This window comes from Carcharhinus amblyrhynchos, chromosome 25 (genome assembly GCF_965287045.1).
Source record: "Carcharhinus amblyrhynchos chromosome 25, sCarAmb.v2.hapA, whole genome shotgun sequence".
NCBI lineage: Eukaryota > Metazoa > Chordata > Chondrichthyes > Carcharhiniformes > Carcharhinidae > Carcharhinus > Carcharhinus amblyrhynchos.
Genome location: NC_137348.1, coordinates 40,643,787 through 40,669,570, shown reverse-complemented (window position 1 = coordinate 40,669,570; position 25,784 = coordinate 40,643,787). Strand labels below are relative to the sequence as shown.

Genomic DNA, 25,784 nt, shown 5'->3' with positions numbered 1-25,784 from the left:
ATGAATCATTAACCTTGGGTATAATTGCTGGCCACAATTACTACTCAAAGGAAAAATGAGATATATACAATATGCATTTTGAAAGTCCCTTTGAATGCAATTCTTAGAAAGTAAATAGAAAATTTAAAAATCAAATTACGTAAATTGGAATTTGAAAATAATCAGTTTGAGCTAGGAATAATCCTGGGTACTTAGCTCAAATTGTGAATAAAATATCTAAAGCTTGGCAGGGACCATGTGCTCTTTTTTTTGTGTTTAGTTTTTAAAGAGGCAGTGATGATATCATTACATTTCAAGCTTTTGTTCTGCCTCCCCAACTAGCAGAGATTTTGCTATTTTCAGTTTAATTCATTTTACGTCAGCCTTCAATATCATTATTCCCACAAAACTCATCTCCAAATCCGTGGCCTGGGCCTCAGCATCTCCCTGTGACTGGATCCTGAACTTCCTAACTCACAGACCACAATCAGTAAGGATAGGCAACAACACCTCCTCCACTATCTTCCTCAACACCAGTGCCCCACAAGGCTGTGTTCTCAGCCCCCTACTATGTTCCTTATACGCCCATGACCATGCAACCAAATTCCCTCCAAATCGATTCCCAAGTTTGCTGACGACACCACCGTAATGGGTCAGATCTCAAACAATGACGAGTCAGAGTATAGGAATGAGATAGAGAATCTGGTGCGGCAATAATAATCTGTCCCTCAATGTCACCAAAACAAAGGATATTGTCATCCACTTCAGGAAGCATAAAGGAGAACATTCCCCTGTCTACATCACCAGGGACAAAGTAGAAAGGGTTGAGAGCTTCAAGCTTTTAGATGCCCAGATCACCAACAACCTGTCCCAGTCCCTCCTATGCCAACACCTTTACTTTCTCAGAAGACGAAGGAAATTTAACATGTCAGCTACAACTCTCATCAACATTTACTGATGTACCATAGAAAGCACTCTTTCTGGTTCAGAGGTTGGTGTGGCTCCTGCTCTGTCCAAGACCGCAAGGAACTACAAAAGGTCACGAATGTAGCCCAATCCATCACGCAAACCAGCCTCCCATCCATTGACTCCATCTACACTTCCCACTGCCTTGGCAAAGCAGCCAGTATAATTAAGGACCCCATGCACCCTGACATTCTCTCTTCTACCTTCTTCCGTCAAGAAAAAGATATGAAGTCTGAGGTTATGTACCAACTGACCCAAGAACAGCTTCTTCCCTGCTGCCGTCAGGCTTTTGAATGTACCTACCTTGCATTAAGTTGATCTTTCTCTACACCCCAGCTTTGACTACTACTACATTCTGCACTTTCTTTTCCTTCTCTACGAATAGTATTCTTGTGTGCTGTACAGACAAAGCAACAATACTTTTCACTGTATGTTAATGCATGTGACAATAATAAATCAAATCAAATATCTAATTTGCTGATTTAGAAATTGACGGATGTACCTAGATCAAACTATCTCATACCCTACAAGCCCAATGTACCCTCTGTGTTTTGTTTTTAAAATAGGTCGATCATAAATTACAGACAAACAAGTGTAGCAGCTTCAGGATTTCAACATTCTGATAACTGGGACTTAAAGATTCTGTTTTTGGTAGAAAAATTTAACCTATTCAGATTCAATTAAAGTGATTAGTTACTCTTATTTATAGGCACTAATGTTCTGATAATTAATCATTGAGTGCATGGAATAGCAACTCTAAGTGGTACAGGTCTTGGGTTTGGAAGGAGGTTTGGTGACCTACTGCAGTGTATCTGTAGCACAGCTGCTGGGTTCAATTCTGGCCTCGGCTGACTGTCCGTGTGGAATTTGCAATTCTCCCCGTCTCTGCATTGGTTTTCTTCCACAGTCCAATAAAAGCAGGTTAGGTGGATTGGCCATGCTAAATTGCCCCTTATTGTCCCAAGCTGTGTAGGTTAGATGGATTAGCCATGGGAAATCTGTGCAGTTACGGGGATGGGGCAGGGGAGAGCGCCTGGGTGAGATCATAGAACACGACAGTGCAGAAAGAGACCCTTCGGCCCATCGAGTCTGCACCGAACACAATCCCACCAGGCCCTGTCCCTATATATTATACCCACTAACCTAAGCATCCCTGGACACTAAGGGGCAATTTCTTAGCACGGCCAATCAACCTAACCCGCACATCTTTGGACTGTGGGAGGGAAATCGGAGCACCCGGAGGAAACCCACACAGACACGAGGAGAATGTGCAAACTCCACACAGACAGTGACCCGAGCCGGGAATCGAACCCAGGACCCTGGAGCTGTGAAGCAGCAGTGCTAACCACTGTGCTACCCGTGCCGACAGAAGAGTTAGCACTGGCCCGATGGGCTGAATGGCCTCCTCTGCACTGTCAGGATTCTGTGATAAGTGATCTTATAATGGGACATATAATATCACTGTGGGTCAGTCATGGGAGGAGTGAATGATAATGGCGGTGGATGGGGCACCAAACAGCTTGTTTTGTCCTGGACGATATTGGTCTTCTGGAGTGTTGCTGGAGCTGCATCATCTTTGCGAGTCACTTAAATTACTCCACAAGGTAGCATGGTCCACATTTTAACCACTCACTGAATCCCTCATTATGAGCATTAGAGATGATCGTATATTCACGTTGTGGATTAGATGGCAACAAGCCAGAGGTGGAGCTTTGCTGTAGCCAAGATGCACTTGCACTCACACTGCTATAACTCGGGGTAAGCATTTCCAGCTTTGCTGACTTAACTTGTGGTTAATTACGTACAATTGCTACGTTACATTAGATATCAAAACAAGGGAACTGGCGCTAAAACATCTGAGCTCAGATTGCCCATTTGAAAAGACTGACTGGATCAGATTCAGGATGATCTCATCTCTAGTTCTGAATATCAAATGAGTGCATTCTTTCTGCCTTCAGAGTTCCGAGGATGGAAGCAACTGGAACTCAAGTTCCGTATCTGAGCCCAGAGGGCCAGAATGGTATTTTCTCCTTGCCTAATCGACTGAACAGTTTGATTCTGGCCTGGAATGGCTTACCACAGGCTGGGCACAGATGAAATGCCTGATTTTACTTGGACTGCCCAGTTTCTAGCTTGCCTCTTGTCCTTTAGCTGCCTATATTCTTTGTGGTTCAAAGGAAGAAACACCACAGTTCGAGTTTACTCCTCAAATAGTTCTTTCTTGCTCATTTTTCTCTCAACCAGCGGTGACCATGCTACACAGAGACTGGAGAAGCAGGACTTGTTCTCCTTAGAGTAGAGGAGGTTATAGTGAGGTTTAAAAGGGGTGTTCAATATTATAAAGGGTTTGGAGAGTAAATAAAAAAAACTGCTGTTTACAGTGGTAGAAAGGTCAGTAATTAGAAGACACACAGTGGCACAGTGGTTAGCACTGATGCCTCACAGCTCCAGGGACCCAGGCTCGATTCCCGACTTGGGTCACTGTCTGTGCGGAGTCTACACATTCTCCCCGTGTCTGTGTGGGTTTCCTTGGGGTGCTCCAATTTCCTCCGGCAGTCTGAACGATGTAGTTAGGTGCACCGGCTGTGCTAAATTCTCCCTCAGGGTACTCAAACAGGTGCCAGAGCGTGGTGACTAGGCGATTTTAACAGTAACTTCATTACAGTGTTAATGTAAGCCTACTTGTGACATTAAGTAAACTTTAAACTTAAAAACTTTGGATATCAAATAATTGGCAAAACAAATCTACTAGGAAGGGAGGACAACTTTTTTAACAAAGTGTTATGATGATCTGGAGTGTGCTTGCTTGAAAGGGTATGGAAGCAGATTCAATAACAATCTTCAAAAGTGATTAAATAAATACTTGAAAAGGAGAAATCTGCAGGGCCATGGAGAGAAGAGTTGAGTAGTAACATTCAGAAACCACGAGGAGCTGAATGGCCACTTTGTCTATTGTAAGACCCTGTAATATTCCATCTGTGGTGTTGGACTGACGAGGGTTACCCCAGTTGAACGATACCTCGGGGTCTCAATAGATTCAATGATCTATGCACTATGGAAATGAATGGCCCCAAACAGAACATTCATCTACACGGCCCATGGTGGAATACAAATCAGAGGGAGTTATCAAACCGTGGTTAGGGGACAGCTCCGAGATTGTTCCACTTCCATCACTGAGACACAGGGCAGATTTCAAACACCAGTGGCAGGAAGAACAGTGAGCAGGATCTGCAGCAGCGCAGTTCAAATTGTGAGCAAAGCCTCATTAAGGAAGCACCTTAGAGGTGCGCTGTAGAGGTTTACAGGATAGCAAATCTGGATCATTGCTTCAGGCAGGAATGCAGGTTCAAACCAGGAAAAGGCAAAGTTAGGGTGCACGTTACAAACTACGATTAGCCTGTGCAATGAATTTCCAGAAAGCGCAGCACCGACCTGAATCCAGACCCAGCGAGCAAGGGTTCGCAGCAGAGAAATGCCTCCAAACAGCTGCCATCAGAGACAAGAGCTGGTGTTGGGAATAATGAAATAGTATGTTTTGGAGAGTGAAGGGAGCTCTCTTTGGGGTTTAGAGAACAAGAACATGTTTGGGGTGAGAGTGGAGGAAGTTTTATTCTGTGCCTGACTGTGTTACACATGAGCCAAGAGCACTTGATAACGAACTGCCAGCACACAGACAATATATACACACGTGGAATGGATGGCTCAGGGTTGTACTGACAGCACTCAATTTGTCAATAACAACCTTACCTAATCTGCAGTGCAAGTTTCTGACCTTCACACAAACCGGGTCTGGTTGAACTGGTCTGCTAATCACTTATCATATCATGGAATCCCTACAGTAAAGGAGGAGGCCATTTGGCCCATCAAGTCTGCACAATCCCACTCAGGCCCTACCCCATATCCCTACATATTTACCCACTAATCCCTCTAATCTACACATCTCAGGACACCAAGGGGCAATTTTAGCATGGCCAATCAACCTAACTTGTTCACTCTTGATGTAGGAACGAAGCAGGAAGCTGATCAAGTCGATTGTTTAAGAAAGGGAGAGAATGTGGAGCACCGTTCCTTCGCAGTCCTACAGCACAAATGATAAAGATGGACTTTCACTCGCGGACTGACGATGCACCTCTGCACTCCTCACCTGCCACTGCTCCGCCTCCTGCATCTGTTGCTGGAACATGCCGTCCACTCCGTCACTCTCCGACATTTTCCCATCACTCTCCAGCACTGGCAGCAGACACTGAGAGGGAGGCAGGTATTCGATTCCAAGCTCTGCAACGGAAGCAATGAAATCCCAGGCTGATTCCCAATCGTGTCCACAGTGAGGCTGGTAATGTGACCATTACAAACCTGCGCCTTTTCCCAAACACCTCCCTACAGAGATAAACAGAGTCTAAACCGTTCCCACCCTGTAACATCTCCCTGAATATGGTTATATTGGGTCCACCCAAGTAGCTTTTTATTATGTGAGTGGGGCAGGGGAAGAGGGTCTTTAAGTCCACCCTGTCATTACCTCTGGCATCCTACCTGCCCAGGTAGGGAGTAGTTAAGAGTGAAGGGGGTGATCTTAAGAAAAGGGAAGAGCTTGCATTTATATAGCACCTTTCACAATCCCAGAATATCCCACAGTCTTGTAAAGCCAAGCCTTAAGTAATGCAAGAAATCTATACACAGAAATATCCCCTAAACAGCAATGTGACAACTTGGATACAGTAAAAAGTCTGACAACACCAGGTTTTAGTCCAACCTATTTATTTGATAATATACTCGCAAGCTTTCGGGTTAGCCCCTAACCCGAAAGCTTGCGAGTATATTATCAAATAAATAGGTTGGACTAAAACCTGGTGTTGTCAGACTTTTTACTGTGTTTACACCAGCCCAACGCCGGCATACCCACATCATGACAACTTGGATAATCAGGATTTGTTTTAGGGAAGGGGTGGGGCGGAAAGAGAGAGAGAGAGAGACAGAGAGCGCGTGAGCTCTGAAATAAATATTGGCCGGAGTACCAAAGACAATTCTCCTTTGAAATTCCACCCCAACAAAGCATGGAGACAGAGCTCAAATCCAGCCAAGGACTGTGGGCATTCTGGTCTATTTGAGTAAGTATACTGCTGGGTCTTCACTTACCCAAGGATCAAAGCATCATTCATTCTTCATTTACCTTTTCAGAATGGATTTTGTTTTAACATTACTCACAGACCTGGTCAATTTCCCATGTCATTAAAGTTGAAGTTCATTTAGAAACATAGAAAAACTACAGCACAAACAGGCCCTTGCATGTCCCTACCTACTAGGCTTACCTATAACCCTCTATCTTACTAAGTCCCATGTACTTATCCAAAAGTCGTTTAAAAGACCCTATCGAATCCACAGATTATTTATTGGTGTCACAAGTGTTAACACTGCAACGAAGTTACTTTGAAAATCCCCTAATCACCACACTCTGGTGCCTGTTCGGGTACACCGAGGGAGAACTCAGCATGGCCAACGTACCCAGCCAACATTATCTTTGGACTGTGAGAGGAAACCCACGCGGACATGGGGCGAACGGGCAAACTCCACACAGACAGTGACCCGAGCGGAGAATCGAACCCGGGTCCCTGGCACTGTGAGGCAGCAGCGCTAACCACTGTGCCACCGTGCCACCCGATTTGAGCAGGATGAAAGCAAATCAGCAAAAGACCTGCTCCCACGTTCAAAGCCAGCATCAGAGTCACCCCCTTCGCACGTGAAGGTCTAAGGACAAAACTACAGGAGTTACTCAAGGTGCAAATTAATCAAGGGGGGGGCGGTGGTCAGAGGTCGCAGTGGGAAAATCAGGGCAGGGTTGGAGGTTACTGAAGGGAGCTCCCATGAGAGTAAATTCTCATCAGTGGTTATTACCCATGCTCTGGGAGCAGTTAGTTGGCATGTTAGAACCTTCCGCTCCATTGCTTGCTGAAAAGGATGACTAATCAAACTTGCACACTATGGAAAGTACATGTGAACTGCAGGTCAGCACAGGGTCAGGAAGGGCCAGGATGTCCTGCAAGATCAATGAGCTGGATGACAATTCGCTGCTTATTCTTCAGCCCAGCTACTGGACTGAAGCAGCGGGGGACAGCTGGTGTTTGTGGAGTGCTCAGTATCGTTGCTGGAACACTGAAACATGAGCAAACTGCCCAGGGGGGAAGGGCCCTGAACTGAAATCTGACACACTGTTAGCAGAAGCGAGAAAGTCCAGGAAATTCCTTGGACTTTCGTGCCCCAATTTTCACTTCACTGTTTTCAGTTTGGAACAGCCAGAAAAGGTGATTACTCGCGAGGGTTTGGGAGGAAACGCCATGAAAGTTTGAGAAAACAAATTAGATAATTTTTCAACACTACATTGGCAATAAACCAACATTTGTTTATTAAACTAAACAAACAACAAAGGGTAAAGAAAACTGGAATTGTCAGAAATAGGTCAGGCCAGTTAGCTTCAGAAGGATAAAGGATTCCACTCGAGACCTCACTACACTTTCCTTTTCCTCGAGTGTTCCCACTCAAAATGCAGAAACTGCCACGAGCTAAAGTCCTAATCCAGAAAATTGAGCATCTATAATCTAGGCTGGCCTTCCAGCGCCGTGCTGAGAGAATGCTGCACTGCCAGAGGTGCCAACTTTCAAGAGAGTTGGTAAACCGTGGCTGTATCGGCCCCCCAAACAGACATCCTACAGCACGATTTGAAGGACAGCAGAGAGTTCTTCCTGGTGACTTGTAAGTTAAAAGTTCTCATGGCATCAATCTGCTGAGGGACAGGGGAGGAATTGTCCCCAGTGTCCTGCTCAATATGCACCCCTCATCAACAATTAAGATCAGATTGGATGGATGGCATGATGATTAGCATTGCTGTCTCAGTGCCAGGGACCCGGGTTCAATTCCCAGCTCGGGTCACTGTCTATTTGGAGTTTGCACATTCTCCCCGTGTCTTTATGGGTTTCCTCCGGGTGCTCCGGTTTCCCCCCTCAGTCCATCAATGTGTGGGTTAGGTTGATTGGAAATGCTAAATTAATCCTTAATGTCCCAGGGTGTGATAGGTTAGAGGGATTAGCAGGGCAATGGGCTTGGGTGGGATTGTTGCAGACTCGATGGGCCGAAAAGTTTCCTTCTGCACTGTAGGGTTTCTATGACACCTCAATGCTGTTTGCGGGAGCTTGCTGTGCACGAACTGACTGTTGCATTTCCTACATTACAACCGTGACTAGATTTTAAAATACGTCGATGGGCGTAATGCTGTTTGGATCATCCTCACACTGTGAAAAGGTGCTGAATGATGAAGTCTTTTATTCCTTCCTAAATTGCTGTGTGCTCCCAGCACATTATTTTAAGTAAAACAGGCATCAGCTCCGACACACATCAGCGTTTGCTGATGGTTCAGAGTGTTCCCTCCCATACACAATCGGGATGAGATGGATAAACAGGAACCTCCCGTCAGTCCTGGGAACTACATGTCCACCTCCACCCTGTTACTCCACACCTCCCTACCCATCCATCCATCCCCACCATCCTCCCCCACCGCCCCCCTCACCCACCCAAGATTGTGGGTCTCAACAAGTGACAGGTAGTAGTAATGCAACAATGGAAACGATACTGGCTCGAGTCCACAAGCCTTTCGATACGCCTTTGTCTTTGTGATGTGGGGAGCATGAAACTTTGGACACTCTGGGGAAGGCAGATGTTCATTCCCAATTTGCTCCCTTCCTATCCAATAGAATCCATACAGTGCAGGAGGAGGCCAATCGGCCCATCAAGTCTGCACTGACCATAATCCCAACCAGGCCCTATCCCTGTAACCCCACATATTTACCCTGCTAATCCCTCGAACTGACGCATCACGGGACATTAAGGGGTATTTAGCATGGCCAATGCACCTAACCCGCATATGTTTGGAGTGAGGGAGGAGCACCCAGAGGAAGCCTACACAGACACGGGGGGAATGTGCAAACTCCACACAGACAGTGACTCCACAAGCCAGGAATTGAACCCGGATCCCTGGCGCTGTGAGGCAGCAGTGCTAACCACTGTGCCACCCATACACGCCGAGAGGCCACTCACTCCCTTTCCTGGTTAGGTGAAGGTGTGTGGTGCTCTCTCGCAGTACCTGTCACTGGCACGTGTACCAGACTTTGCTTTAGCCAATGTACAGTGAATGAGTTAAGGGGCCATTCCTCTGGCGAGCCAGTGCTAATGACAATCACATCTTACCGTTGCACAGAAACTGTTTGATGGCTTCCGTCCCATTGCTGCACGTGCTGGCTGGAGGGTAGGTCATAGCTTCTGCATCCAGACTCAGGGACTGAGAGGGGGTTTTGGAATGGGGAGTGGAGTGGACGCAAATGGCAATGACCCAGACAGAGAGAGAGAGAGAGAAAAATAAACAAAAACAGAAAGCTCATAAAACAAGTACAGTATGTAATAAAAACTAGATAATGGCTACTGCACAGTCTACCTCTCCTCAGCAAATCTAATCAACGATTACGGATACTTGGTAATGAGTTAGTCCCCCGAGCACAGGGAGACAATTCTCTCCGTTTCTTTACTGCTGAATGAGGCTGGTTAGCGCAGTTGGCTGGCTGGCTAGCTAGTATGTGGTCAGAATAATTCCAACAGGAGGGGTTTGATTCCCATTCCGGCTGAGGTAGACTTGGGATTTGCCTGCGAGTGGAAGGTAGAGGCAAAGCTGCCCAGAGAAACAGCTCAGGATGGAGCACCAGCCGACAACGAGCCAGGGACTTGTCTTCAGGCACAGCACATGTGGAACGGAATGGAATTTCTGTGCTTTCTCTGCTGTCACCCTGTATCGGGGAGCTGCTGGTTATAGATTGGGTAAAAAGTCTGACAACACCAGGTTTTAGTCCAACCTATTTATTTGATAATATTCTCACTAGCTTTCGAGGGGACAGCCTCTTCGTCAGGTGAATGGAGAGTTCTGGCCTCAGACAGAGCATATAAAGAACTCTCCATTCACCTGACGAAGAGGCTGTCCCCTCGAAAGCTAGTGAGAATATTATCAAATAAATAGGTTGGACTAAAACCTAGTGTTGTCAGACTTTTTACTGTGTTTACGCCAGTCCAACGCCGGCATACCCACATCATGGTTATAGATTGGGACAGTGTGGCATTCCACTTCCGATATCCCAGACTTTGCTTTAGCCAATGTACAGTGAATGAGTTAAGGGGCCATTCCTCTGGCGAGCCAGTGAGGCAGTGCTAATGGCAATCACATCTTACCGTTGCACAGAAACTGTTTGATGGCTTCCGTCCCACAATTTATAAGGAACCTCCTGCCAGCTCAGAGACAGCACTCACAATCCCAACGCAGTGAACACGTTCGGTATGTCCCATTGTGTTACACTCAATGGGTTTGTACAAACATAATAGGGGCTTATAATTCTTTATTAAAGATGAGTTTGGTGATCATTGATTCTCCAAAAGTCACAGCAGAATCAGACAGGTGTTGGAATGAAATGGGGCGGAAGGCAGGGGGGGAGGAGAAACTTAAAAAGCACCAAGGCAAATCAATTAGCAACTGGAAAACCCTTTACTGACCTATTTCAATCTTCGCCTACCTTCTTCCTGATCTTATCCTCCTGCAGAGATTTGCCCCAATTGCCTATTACATCCATTCACTTTGTTTACCCTAATCTCCCAGCAGAGGAGAGTAAAATAGAAAAGCTGTCTCCCTTGAGCCCTCGATCAAGGCAATGACTGCACTGCGGTACCGAGAGAGCGCAGTACCGAGGGAGGTGACCCCTTTCAGAGGAGACATTAGAGGCATCTCTTAAGTGAAGATTAAAAATCTCATGGCACCATTTTGAAGAGGAACAGAGGAAGAATTGTCTCCTGGTGCCCTGCTCAACATACATTCCTCAACCAATATCAGCAAAAATGGATTATCTGGCTACTTGCTCACCGCTGTGTCCAAATTGGCTGCCATGCTTCCTACAGTACAATCTTAATAAGTTATTCATTGACTTCAGCACTTTGGGACATCTGGAGGTCCTGATAGGCGCTATATAAAGGAAACCCATTCTATCTGAAGTTGTGACAGTAAGGGTTGCCAGGCTTGGGGAGTCCACATGGGTTGTGTGCCAGGGATCACTTCAAAAACAGATAGGTTAACTTTCTAAACTCTCCCCAGAATTTTACACCAACTTGTGAGTTAGTGTACCTTTCAGAATTTTTTTTTTAAGTCATGTTCTCTGCAATTGTAAGCAGACCTTTTCATTTGTTTTTCTCATTGTTGCCAGGCTGTGAGCTAGAAGTCCTTTTATTGCTACTTCAATGGCTTAAATGGGGGTTTTGTTTATTTTTATTCTGAGAGACTTTGGGATTTATAACCCTGCATTGGGAGGGGGAAGATTTATTGACAAGTCAAAGTCAGGTGGTTCCTCCCCAGGGAAAAATCTAACAATTCATTTTCAGTTTTGGTTTAGAAGGGGGTGGACATCAGACTGAAAGCAGCGTTTCTCTCTCTTTCTCGCTCTCCCTGGTTTTGGAAATTCTGCTGTTAGCTGGAAGCAAGATTAATGTTCCAGGTCTTCCTGGAGCAGAAAATCTGCTGCTGCTGGAGAATCTCCCTTTGGTGTTTTGGGAAGCTGTTCTGACTCCAGGTTTGTGTGTGTCCTCAACAGAAGTGCAGCATTCAAGCAAAGGACTAAATTCAACATCAAGTGAGCATTCGTATTTTATGTATTAAACTTGTGCTAACTGTTTCGTATTTGGGTTTTGTTTGATTGGAACATTTCCTATATTCATTAAGGGTAAAACAATATCATGGTTTTTTTTGGGTAATAATTGATAAAAGTTACTGCTAATTTTCTTTCAATACCTGTTAACTGTATACTTAAATAAACTTTGATTAAAAAGCTCCCTAGTGGGTCATTTGAATCATATCTGAAGTAAAATATCTCATGCTTACTCTAGCCAAAATCAAATTGCAAAATAATCCAGGTAGACTTCATAAAACACTTTGGAGTTTCTTACCTGGATTACTGTACTCCCCACACGCAGTAAGAAGTCTCACAACACCAGGTTAAAGTCCAACAGGTTTATTTGGTGTTGGACTTTAACCTGGTGTTGTGGGACTTCTTGCTGTGTTTACACCAGTCCAACACCGGCATCTCCACATCATGACTCCCTATGTAACACCAGACCTCACTGGTAAACACAATTAAATCACAACCTTGAGTATGATTAATGCATGTGATAATCTTTTGCCCCAGCAAATCTTGATGTACCCAGACTTGCTCAAATTTATTCTGATAAATCACCCAGAGTGAGATTCAGCAGGTTACACTATATCATCCGCATGGACTTAGCTTTCAGGCTTCACAAACGTGCATCAGATATTGTTGCGATATTTATCTTCAGTAAACCCCTCTATCCTTATGCATGCTATACAAATACAGGAAATTTGGCACAGAACAATAGGCCAGGGGAGTTACCTCCAGAGTGTGGATATGAGCCAGGTCCTGTGGGAGAATCTGAATTCTGTTCTGACTGATGTCGAATGTCCGCAGGCTCCTCAGTCCACTCAGAGATTCTGGCAACTTCCGGATCCGGTTCCCTGAAGTGTTCGTGGTGAGGAAGACAATTAATGCCTGGTGTTAGACAAAACAAAAATGCCCCCTCACCCTACTTCTCCCCAAACCACCCTGCTGCTGCTCAGCTCTAACCCCCCCTACCTGTGAAACATCAGGCACATTTCGCCATGTTAACGGCACAGTTAGAAACAGCAGAACTGGACAGATTGGATGGTGAGGAACCTAAATGGCCACAGCTCTGGGACCAGAGATCCAATCCAGCTCCCAATGCAGATTTCTTAACAGATGGAAGTGAAAAAGCCAGGGCCCAAGGAGTGTGTGGGGGGGGTGGGGTGAGGGGGCACATTCAAACATCCAGTGCCTGGCAAGGAAGGCCAGCTGCTTTCAAATCCAACCACTGACTCCTCCAGACAGGACAATGCCTGGAGATCTCCACTGCTGATACGCCACTGACACAAGGTCAGTGCTCTCTCTGGAACCTTTACCAGCTCAGCTCAGTAAATCCCTTCCCTGTTTCGATGCCATCAAACAGACTCCAGCAGTAGAAACTTACGGAGGCCTTAGCAGGACTGGAGGGCACAGCCTCAAGATAAGGGGTAGGGAAGTTTAGATCGGAGTTGAGGAACATAGAACATAGAACATTACAGCGCAGAACAGGCCCTTCGGCCCACGATGTTGTGCCGACCAGTTAAAAAACAATGACCCACTAACCTAAACCAATCCCTTTCCGTCCATAAACCTATCCACGGATCTCTTAAACGCCCCCAAACTAGGCGCATTTACAACCGCAGCAGGCAGGGCATTCCAATCCCTCACCACCCTCTGGGTAAAGAACCTACCCCTGACATCTGTCCTATAACTACCACCCCTTAATTTAAAGCCATGCCCCCTCGTGCTAGCTTTCTCCATCCGAGGAAAAAGGCTATCACTGTCCACCCTATCTAAACCTCTAATCATCTTATATGTTTCAATAAGATCCCCTCTTAGCCGCCTTCTTTCCAGCGAAAACAACCCCAAATCCCTCAGTCTCTCCTCATAGGACCTCCCCTCCATACCAGGCAACATCCTGGTAAACCTCCTCTGCACCCTCTCCAAAGCCTCCACATCCTTCCTGTAATGTGGGGACCAGAACTGCACACAGTACTCCAAGTGCAGCCGCACCAGAGTTGTGTACAGTTGCAACATGACGCTGCGACTCCTAAATTCAATCCCCCTACTAATAAACGCCAAGACACCGTATGCCTTCTTAACAACCCTATCTACTTGATTCCCAACTTTCAGGGATCTATGTACACATACATCTAGATCCCTCTGTTCATCCACACTATTCAAAGTCCTCCTGTTAGCCCTATACTCAACACATCTGTTATTCCTACCAAAGTGAATTACCTCACACTTCTCCGCATTAAACTCCATCCGCCACCTCTCGGCCCAGCTCTGCAACCTGTCCAAGTCTTCCTGCAAACTATGACACCCTTCCTCACAATCTACCACACCTCCGACTTTGGTGTCATCAGCAAATTTACTAATCCACCCAACTATACCCTCATCCAGATCATTAATAAAAATTACAAACAGCAGTGGCCCCAAAACAGATCCCTGAGGCACACCACTCGTAACCGAACTCCATGACGAATATTTACCATCAACCACCACCCTCTGTCTCCTATCTGCTCGCCAATTCCTGATCCAATTTCCTAGATTACCCTCAATCCCATACATCTGCATTTTCTGCAGAAGCCTACCATGGTGAACCTTATCAAACGCCTTACTAAAATCCATATATACCACGTCAACTGCCCTACCCCCATCCACCTCTTTGGTCACTTTTTCAAAAAACTCAATACGGTTAGTAAGGCACGACCTACCCGCTACAAAACCATGCTGACTCTCTCCAAATAACTATAAATCCTATCCCTAATAATTTTTTCTAAAACCTTGCCCACAACAGAAGTGAGACTCACCGGTATATAATTCCCGGGGAAGTCTCTGTTCCCCTTCTTAAACAATGGGACAACATTCGCTAACCTCCAATCTTCCGGTACTATACCAGAGGCCAACGACGACCTGAAGATCAGAGCCAGAGGCTCTGCAATCACTTCTCTTGCCTCCCAGAGAATCCTAGGGTAAATCTCATCTGGACCAGGGGACTTATCTATTTTCAATCCCTCAAGAATATCCAGCACATCCTCCTTATCAACTGTAATACTGTCTATTCTACTCCCCTGCAACCCAGTGTCCTCCTCAACTATATTCTTGTCCCCCTGCGTGAACACCGAAGAGAAATATTGGTTCAATGCCTCTCCAATCTCTTCCGGTTCCACACATAACTTCCCTCTGCTGTCTATAACTGGCCCTAATCTTGCCCTAACCAACCTTCTGTTCTTGACATACCTATAGAATGCCTTAGGATTCTCCTTAATCCTATCAGCCAAAGTCTTCTCATGTCCTCTTTTAGCCCTTCTGAACTCACTCTTCAACTCCCTCCTCGCCAATCTAAAGTTTTCTAGTGCACTACCCGAGCCCTCAAGTCTCACCCGAACATAAGCCTCCTTTTTCTTTTTAACCAACGAATCAACTTTTTTAGTGCACCACGGTTCCCTAGCCCTACCAATTCCTCCTTGCCTGACAGGGACATACCTATCACAGACTCGCAGTAGCTGCTCCTTGAAAAAACTCCACATTTCGGACGTTCCCAGTCCCTGTAATCTCCTAGTCCAACCTATGCTTCCTAATTCTCTCCTAATGGCCTCATAATTACCCTTCCCCCAGCTAAAACTACTGGCCCGAGGTTCATGCCTATCCCTTTCCATCACTAAGGTGAACGTAACCGAATTGTGGTCACTATCACCAAAATGCACACCAACTTCCAAGTCTAGCACCTGGTCTGGCTCATTTCCCAGCACCAAATCCAATATAGCCTCACCTCTAGTTGGCTTATCTACATACTGACTCAAAAAACCCTCCTGCACGCCCCTCTAACGAGCTAGAGCTATAGCAATTCCAATCAATGTTAGTAAAGTTAAAGTCCCCCATAACAATTACCCTATTACTTTCACTCCTAACCAGGATCGTCTCGCAATCCTTTCCTCAACCTCTCTAGAACTTTTAGGAGGTCTATAAAAGACTCCCAACAGGGTGACCTCTCCTCTCCTATTTCTAATCTCCGCCCATACTACCTCAACAGACAAGGAGGAACTTCTTCACTCAAAGGGTGGTGAATCTCTGCCCGTTGAAGTGGTGGAGGCTACCTCGCTGAATATATTTAAGTCACGGGTAGATAGGTTTCTGATAGACAAGGGAATTAAGGGTTATGGGGAGAAAGCGGGAAAGTGGAACTGATCCACTTCAGATCAGCCATGATCTTATTGAATGGCGGGGCAGGCTCGAAGATAGCCTACTCCTGCTCCTATTTCTTATGTTCTTATGTTATGTTCAACGAATGGGTCCAGTGTCTAAGCAGATGTGGCAGGAGGTACTCGCTGCGTCAGGCTGTTTGCTGAGGGATTGGCATTCATCTCTCGGGCTACATTGCACACACTGCTCAAAGCTATGGAAATACCACTAAAGTAGTCCAGAAATTCATAAAGGTTCATAGAATCCTTACAGTACAGAAATAGAGCATTCGGCCCATCGAGTCTGCACCGGCCACAATCCCACCCAGGCCTTATTCCCACCCCGCCCCCTGCATTTTACCCTGCTTATTCCCTGACACTGAGGGACAATTTAGCATGGCCAATCAACCTAGCCCACACATCTTTGGACTGCGGGAAGAAACCGGAGCACCCGCAGGAAAACCCATGCAGAGAACATGCAAACCCCACACTGACAGTAACCGAGGGCTGGAATTGAACCTAGGACCCTGGTGCTGTGAGGCAGCAGTGCTAACCACCGTGCCGCCAGTTTTTTATTATGTCTCTGTCATGCAATATACCCATTGCCCTCTCAAAAGGCAGAATTGGTGACTAAAGACACAACTCTTGGTAGTGTCTCTTCCCCCTCATCTCTCTGGAGCTGCTTTTTATGCCAACTCGCAGGGCCGATGTATTAAAGCTGCTGGCACACCACCCACAACCTGCCTCCCAGCTGAGGGAGGCCGTCTAACCAGAAAGAACGTGGCTGCAAGGGCTGTACAGGTTCATACTGAGGAGTTGGACCAAGCAGAACACAAGCTGGGCACAGACAGGCTCATTCAATCACTGCCCCTGTGGGGGACCTTCACAAGATCCCCATCCCTACTCCCCCCCTCTTCAACTGGGAGAGGAAGAGACAGCGAGACACAGACTGTCCTGGAGACCAAAACAGTGACTGGGATTCCAGCCTTAACCGCCCCAGACAGGAGTGGAGGCAGGTCACAGCTCTGAGTCGACCAGCCTTCCCCAGAGAATGCACGTTAAACACAGGGTACGTTACCTTTTACATTTAGTGTTTGAAGCTGGGTCAAGGTTGCGAGAGAGTTGGGGAGAAATTTCAAATGGTTTTGTTCCACGTTGAGCACCTGAAACATTACACAAAAATATTCAGTGGAGGGAGGGCACAGCAGGACAAGAACAGCAATCGCACAGGGAACTGGCCATATACTGTTATCAGGGTGGGGGTAGGTGGGGCTAGAGGAGCTGTGGGAAATGGGGCCAATATCTCTCTGATTATCAATCAGATCAGGACAATACCCTTCTCAGTTTTGATCCTAATCACCAAGATGTGCGTCCCCAATTCAGGCCAACACTTCACCGCAGAACTGATCTGTCCGGGTTAATACTCATGTCCGCCATTGGTTATCCACTGGTTTATGTCAGAAAGTGGCCAAGGTAAGGATAGGACCTGGTTTGGCAGCGATTCCTCCAGAGTCAAATAGCTTCCCACCAATCAGTGCCGGGGCCCAGGATACCAAATTCCCAGGTGCCCGCAATACTTCAAATCAACAGCGCCTGGACAGAGGAAATGTACCTCGGTTAAATAGTGAAACAGGAAGCAGCAGGGAGACAATTAACAGTCATAACTGCAGTTGCTGGGGCCCTAACCCCTGGATTATCCTTCTACACCTCTCCAAGCGTCTAATCTTCCTCCTCCTTTAGAATTTAATTTGGCAGCTTTAACATCGGAAAGCATCTCAAAGTTACCCCCCTCAATGACGTCTTCTTTGGCTGGGTTTCGCTCTTGGAGATGTTTTCCTATGCTAAAGGTGCGATTTTGTAGAATCCCTGGAGTGGAAGGGGACCATTCGGTCCACACCGACAACAATCCCACCCAAACCCTATCCTTGTAACCCCACGTAATCCCCCGACACTAAGGAGAAATTCCATCCAGACCTGTTTCCCGTAACCCCAAGTATTTACCCTGCTAATCCCCCCAACCTACACATCTTGGGACACTAAGGGGCAATTTATCACGGCCAATCAACCTATTCTGCACATCTTTGGAGTGTGGGAGGAAACTGGAGCACCCGGAGAAAACCCACGCAGACATGGGGAGAACGTGCAAATTTCACACAGTGACCCAAGGCTGGAATTGAACCTGGGTCCCTGGAGCTGTGAGACAGCAGTGCTAACCCACTGTGCCACCACACTGACAACAATGTACGTTGCTGACGGCAAGCCTCACCAAACAGAGTCTGTGGAACAATGTACTCCCCACTGACTCCAACATCGTGTTTGACTGAGAGTCTGAGAGAGGTAGATCTCACTCCTGGCTGCTTACCTGCAGGGATACCATCTGACCAATATCCTCAGGGAGCAAGGTGAGCTGGTTGTCATGGAGATCCAGAATCTGAGGGCAAGAAACAGACAGGAAAAATCTCCACCGTTCAAAAAACAAGTTGAATATTGAACACAGCACAGGGTTTTATAGAGCTTTGAACATTAACACCACTTGACCTCATCCCACCGATACTCTGCATTGGCTCAACCTATTCAAACTAGTTCAAGAACCATAACCTTTAACAGACGATATTTCCAGGGGGGATCTTTTGAATTTCAAAGCGATCATTCCTCACAGGAGTATATAAACATTTATATCAATTCCAATAAGCCCATCTTGATCAACCGTTCCTCAATGTATACTTGCATTGGAAATAAGGTGACTAAAGCCAAACACAATACTCCAGATGTCACTGATGTCCTATAGGGCTGTGGCAAGATTTCCCTACCTTAATACTCCACCTCTCTTGCAATAAATGCCTCTCAATAACTTGGACAATTGCAGAATGTTTAATGCCATTTTCAAATCCTCAGGTACTGAAGCACTTTGTGCCAATATGCAGCAAGGCCTTGACAACACCCAGGCTTGGACTGATCGGAAATAAATAACATTCGTGCCACATAAGTGCCAGACAATGACCATCTCCAGCGAGAAATTAATCATCTCTCCATGACATTCAATGGCATTACCATTGCCAAAACCCCGCTATCAACATCTAAGGTATGGGGAACGGGGGCAATGGTTATCATCAAACAGTCGGGAAACTATAGGCCAGTTAGCTTAACGTCCATCATTGGGAACACGTTGCAAGTTATTATTAAAGATGTGACGGTAGAGTCAACATTGTTTTGTGAAAGGCAAATCATGTTTAACCAATTTATTAGCGGGATCTTAGAATGAGTCACGTGCTGTGCATGGACGTACCGTGCTTAGATTTCCAAAAGGCATTTGATATGATGCCACATCAAAGGTTGGTGTGGAGAATAAAGGATATGTTGTAGGGGCAACACAATGGCATGGCTCGAAGATTGACTAGTTGATGGGAAACAGAGGGGGAGCACGGTGGCACAGTGGTTATCACTGCTACCTCAGAGCGCCTGGGTTCGATTCCCAGCTTGGGTCACTGTCTGTGTGGAGTTTGTGTGTGGAGGCTGCATCTTTAAGACTTGAATAGCAGGTTAGCTGTAAAGACTTGCATTCTAATCAGTATTCTGTAAACTGTGTATGTCTTTATACGCCCTTCTCTGATCAGAACTTTCCACATATCTGATGAAGGAACACCGTTTCCGAAAGCTTGTGGAATTACTATCAAATAAACTGGTTGGACTTTAATCTGGTGTTGTGAGACTTCTCACTGTGTGTGGAGTTTGTACATCCTTCCTGTGTCTGCGTAGGTTTCCTCCGAGTGCTCCAGTTTCCTCCCACCCTCCAAAGATGCATGGGTTAGGTAGATTGGCCATTCTAAGTTGATCCTTAGTGTCAGGGGATTAGCAGGGTAAATTTGTGCAGTGATGGGGATAAGCCTGGGTGGGATTGTGGTCGGTGCAGTCTCAATGGGCTGAGTGGCCTCCTTCTGCACTGTACGGATTCTAGAGTATCCATAAATGAACCATTCTCTGGTTGGCAGAATGTAACAAGCGGTGTACCACAAAGATCAATGGTGGGACCCAAACTCCCGACAATTTATATAAATCACGTGGTTGCAGGGAACAAAGGTATGGTTGCTGCTGATACACAGATAGGTAGGAAAGTAAATTGTGAAGAGAGCATAGGAAGCTACAAGAGGATACAGACAGGAGGCTACAGGGAACATAAGAAAGGTTCAGTGAGAGGGCAAAGATCCGGCAAATGGAGTATAATTTGAGAAAATGTGAAGTTGTCCATTATAGCAGGAACAATAAAAATATTATCTAAATGGTGGTCAATTCCCCCACAAAAAGAGACGTTTCTAGATTCCCCCACAAGAGGAAACATTGTCTCAGTGCTGGTTCTGTCAAACCCCTCAATCTTTCAATAAGATCACTCCTCATTGTTCTGAACTCCAATATATAGAAGGTAGCCCAGTCCATCACGCAAACCAGCCTCTCACCCACTGACTCTGTCTACACTTCCCGCTGCCTCGGGCAAAGCAGCCAGCATATTTAAGGACCCCAAGCACCCCGAACATTCTCCCTTTCATCTTCTTCCTTTGGGAAAAAGATACAAAAGTCTGAAGTCACGTCCCAACTGACACCAGAACAGTTCCTTCCCTGCTGCTGTCAGACTTTTGAATGGACCTACCTTGTATTAAGTTGATCTTTCTCTACACCCTCGCTATGATTGTAACACTACATTCTGCACTCTCTCATTTCCTTCTCTATGAACAGTATGTTTTTGTTTGTACAGCGTGCAAGAAACAATTCTTTCCACTGTGTGTTAATAAATGTCACAATAATAAAATAAAATCAAATATAAACAGGTGTATGAATGTCAATGAGCCTAACTTGATCAACCTTTCCTCTTAGGATAAACCCCTTCATCCCAGGAATCAGCAAAGCTCAGATTCAGAGGGATCTGAGTGTCCTAGTGCATGAATCACAAAAGGCTGGTACGTAGGTACAGTAAGTAATTAGAAAAGCTAATAGAATGTAATTTTTATTACAAGTAGAATTAACTCCAAAAGTACAGAAGTTATGTTTAAGTTGTACAGGATCCTGATGAAGCCACATGGGGAATATTGTATATAATATCACTCTCCTATTTAAGGAAGGATGTAAATTCATTGGGTGCAGACGAGAAAAGGTTTACTAAGCTAATAGGTAGGCAGGTTGGCTTACAAGGAAAGGTTGGGCAGTATCTGTTGGACTTTACAAGAGTAAGGGGCGACTTGGAACACCGAGCACTTCAACAGGGTGTGTGTGTGTGAAGAGGATGTTTCATCTCATGAAAGAATTTAAAACTAGGAGTCATTACTTAAAAATAAGGGCTCGTCCATTGAAGATGAAAATTTTTTTTTCTTTGAAAGGGATTTAATTCTTTGGAACTCCCCTGAAACCCAGGAGAAGAAGAGCATTTAAATGTTTTCAAGTCAGATGTAGACGAATTCTTGATGAAGAGGGTGAAAATATATCGGGGGTAGGTGGGAGGATACAATCACACCAGCCAGCAATGAGCCATGATCTCATTATTTGCCAGTACAGGTTTGAGGGGCTGAGTGGCCTACTCCTGCTCTTAATTTGTATGTTCATAGAAACTCAACTAGACTTTGTTATACACTGGCTGTATAACTAAAACACAGTAGCTACACGAGCAGGTCAGAGGTCAGGAATCCTGCGGAAAGTAACTCACCTCCTGATTCCCCAAAACCTGTGCACCATTTACAAGGCACAGGTCAGGAATGTGATGGAATACCCTCCACACGTCTGGATGAGTTCAGCTCCAACAACACTCAAGAAGTTTGAGACCATCCAGGACAAAGCAGCCCACTTAACCCGCCTTCCAACCAACACTTCAAACATTCATTCCCTCCATCCCTAAAGCACAGTGGCAACAGTGTAAACCATTGAGAAGATGCGCTGCAGCAACTCAGCACGGCTCCTCTGAAAGCATCTTCCAACCCCACTACCTCGAAGGACGGGGACAACAGACACATGGGAATACTATCACCTACCGCAAGATCTCCTCCAAGTCACACAACATCCTTACCTGGAAATATATCACTGTTCCTTCACTGCTGTGGGATCAAAACTATTCCAACACCACCAGGGCAGCTCAAGAAGATGACTCACCGTCACCTTCTCAAGGGCAATTAGGGATGGGCAATAAATGACACCCACATCCTATGGAGGAATGAAAAGTTAGGTGGAGCATGGAGGGATCCCATGTTTGTTTGTGTGTGTGTGTGTGTGTGTGTTGGGGGGGGGAAACATTTTGCATAGGAAAAGAGGGAGAGGAGGTGAGGAATCTTATAGAGACGTATAAGATAATGAAGGGGATGGATAGGGTAGAGGTACAGAGATTCTTCTCGCTCAGAAAGGACAACAGGACTAGAGGGCACAGCCTCAAGACGGAGAAAGCGGGAAAGTGGAACTGAGCAGCGACAGATCAGCCATGATCTTATTGAATGGCGGGGCAGGCTCGAAGGGCTGGATGGCCTACTCCTGCTCCTATTTCTTATGTTTTTATGTTCTAATAGGAAGCAAAGAGTATATGGAGTAAGCAGAGTGAAAGAGGAAAGTGCAGTGTAGAGGGCAGAGAGAACATGTGCAGAGTTAGAGAGACGATGCAGTAGGTACATATATCCAACTGAACAGAATCAGGCAGTGTTCCAGACTCATCTCCAGAGACCCACTGCTCTCAGCAAAGTGCATTAGGCGTAACACAAACAAGAAAAAGACAGACTCTAAGCCCTGCACTTACCTTCAGCATCGACAGATCCTGGATGTTACATGACTTTGGCAGTAGTGTTGACAGGCGATTGGTGTGAATGATTAAAACCTGGAAAAACAAAGTGAACTGAAGGAGCTCTTCCAGACACAGTGCACTCACACCAGCCAGTCACACAGCTGGCAATGCAGGAAGGACAGAGACCTGGTCTGACGGGGTGATGATGTGGAGATGCTGGCGTTGGACTGGGGTAAACACAGCAAAAAGTCTGACAACACCAGGTTTTAGTCCAACCGATTTATTTGATAGTAAACTCACTAGCTTTCGAGGGGTTTCCCTCTTCTTCAGGTGAATGGAGAGTTCTGGCCTCAGACAGAGCATATACAGCACAGATAGTTTACAGATTACTGATTAGAATGCAAATCCTTACACCTAACCTGCTGTTCAAGTCCTAAAGTGGCCGACAATGTGTGTGGAAGAAGCACTGATCACAGGTTAAAGAGATGTGTATAGATGGGACACTCCTCGTCACAATGCATGTCTCGGCGCTCTACACCAACATCCCCCACAATGATGGCATTGCTGCAACTGCCTCAGTACTCAATGCTGACAACTGCCAGTTTCCAGATGCAATTTTACAACTCATCCGCTTTATCCTGGACCACAATGTCTTCACCTTGAACAACCAGTTTTTCATCCAGACACACGGAACAGCCATGGGGACCAAATTCGCACCTCAATATGCCAACATCTTCATGCACAGATTCGAACAAGACTTCTTCACTGCACAGAATCTTCAACCGATGCCATACATTTTCTTCCTTTGGCCTCATGGTGAACAATCACTGAAACAACTATATGATGATATCAACAAATTCCACCCCACCATCAGACTCACCATGGACTATTCCCCAGAATCAGTTGCATTCTTGGACACACGCATCTCCATTAAGGACGGTCACCTCAGCACCTCATTGTACCGCAAGCCCACAGACAATCTCACAATGCTCCACTTCTCCACCTTCCACCCTAAACATGTTAAAGAAGCCATTCCCTATGGACAAGCCCTCCGTATACACAGGATTTGCTCAGATGAGGAGGATCGTGACAGACACCTCCAGACGCTGAAAGACGCCCTCATAAGAACAGGATATGGTGCTCGACTCATAGATCGGCAGTTCCGATGCGCCACAGCGAAAAACCGCACCGATCCCCTCAGAAGACAAACACGGGACACAGTGGACAGAGTACCCTTCGTCGTCCAGTACTTCCCCGGAGCAGAGAAGCGACGACATCTTCTCTGGAGTCTTCAACATATCATTGATGAAGACGAACATCTCGCCAGGGCCATCCCCACACCCCCACTTCTTGCCTTCAAACAACCACACAACCTCAAACAGACCATTGTTCGCAGCAAACTACCCAGTCTTCAGGAGAACAGTGACCACAATTCCACACAACCCTGCCACAGCAATCTCTGCAAGACATGCCGGATCATCAACATGGATACCATCATCACACGCGAGAATACCATCCACCAGGTACACGGTAAATACTCTTGCAACTCGGCCAACATTGTCTACCTGATACGTTGCAAGAAAGGATGTCCCGAAGCATGGTACATTGGGGAGACCATGCAGACGCTACGACAACGGATGAATGAACATCGCTCGACAGTCACCAGGCAAGACTGTTCCCTTCCTGTTGGCAAACACTTCAGTGGTCACGGGCATTCAGCCTCTGACCTTCGGGTAAGCATTCTCCAAGGCGGCCTTCACAACACACGACAGCGCAGAGTCGCTGAGCAGAGACTGATAGCCAAGTTTCGCACACGAGGACGGTCTCAACAGGGATCTTGGGTTCATGTCGCACTATCTGTAACCCCCGTGACTTGCCTGGGTTTGCAAAACCTCACTCACTGTACTGTCTGGAGACAATACACATTTCTTTAACCTGTGATCAGTGCTCCTTCCACACACATTGTCGGCCACTTTAAGACTTGAACAGCAGGTTAGGTGTAAAGATTCGCATTCTAATCAGTAATCTGTAAACTGTCTGTGCTGTATATGCTCTGTCTGAGGCCAGAACTCTCCATTCACCTGAAGAAGAGGGAAACCCCTCGAAAGCTAGTGAGTTTACTATCAAATAAATCGGTTGGACTAAAACTTGGTGTTGTCAGACTTCTTACTGACGGGGTGAGACAGAATCAAAGGCTGTGACACACAAACAGCTCACACACTGAAAACACGGACTTTGCTTCGAGAGATTAAGTGACCCACAGCACCAAAACTGCCAACAATTTTTCACCACTAGACTTGAAGACACCAAGGTGAGAAACGGTAGTTTCGCCCCGCTGGGAGACTGAAGCGCATCGAGAAGGTTCAGTCAAGGGACAGAGTCCAGCTGAGGACTGAAGACAATGGCTTCAGTCTTCCCGATGTTTCACTGGAGGAAATCTCGGCATATCCAGCACTCAGGTGTCAGATAAACAGTCTGATAATTGAGCAACAGTGGAGGAGTGGAGAGAGCTGGGTATCATTAGGTGCATGTGCGCTTAACACTTGTTAGGTGTATGTGAAAAGTAACACTGCACCTTCTGATGAAGCCTGTGATGGGCAGCAGGTCGCTGAGAAATAGGAGGGACCAAGGATAGATCCCTGGGGAATGTGGGAATGGGAAAAGAATTCATTGCTGGTGATTCTCCGGATGCGATTGGATAGATAAGGATGAAACCTGGAGAGTGTGGACCTTGCCAAAGGGATGATGTGAACTGGGCAACGTGAACATAAGCTGTTGAATGTGGTGCCAACCACCACTGTCTGAAAGAGGTGGCAAAGGGGGCACGCAGGCACAGGGGAGGGCAGGCAGGGGAGAGGCAGACAGGCGTGGGAGAGGGCGGGCGCACACGGGGGAAGGCTGGTGGGGGGGAGGGTGGGCGCGCACGGGGAGGAACCGGACTGACACAAAGTTCTTACCTTCTTCTGCAGGACTCTGCACATGGAAAAGACACTGACTGGAACCTGATGGCACAAGATTGAAAATAAACATTACAGCAGTAGAATCTTATCACAATTACTTTAAAAATTCCATCTCTCACTGATTATCTCCTGTAAATCTCGGCACACGGCGCCATATTAGCTTAGAACAGCAGCCTGTACACCCAGGCTCACCTTGTGTTCAAGTGCATCATGTGATTATAAACGT

At 46.2% G+C, this 25,784-nt stretch overlaps 1 protein-coding gene across 1 annotated transcript in view; it reads right to left on the bottom strand.

Annotated features, from left to right (window-relative positions):
- lrsam1 (leucine rich repeat and sterile alpha motif containing 1) overlaps nt 1-25,784 on the bottom strand; it is an 87,100-nt gene that overhangs the window by 51,918 nt on the left and 9,398 nt on the right. Inside the window, 7 exon segments of the mRNA XM_080212432.1 lie at nt 5,090-5,220; nt 9,178-9,268; nt 12,420-12,541; nt 16,932-17,016; nt 18,216-18,284; nt 22,614-22,691; nt 25,556-25,600. Of these exon segments, the coding sequence (XP_080068558.1) occupies nt 5,090-5,220; nt 9,178-9,268; nt 12,420-12,541; nt 16,932-17,016; nt 18,216-18,284; nt 22,614-22,691; nt 25,556-25,600 (621 nt within the window).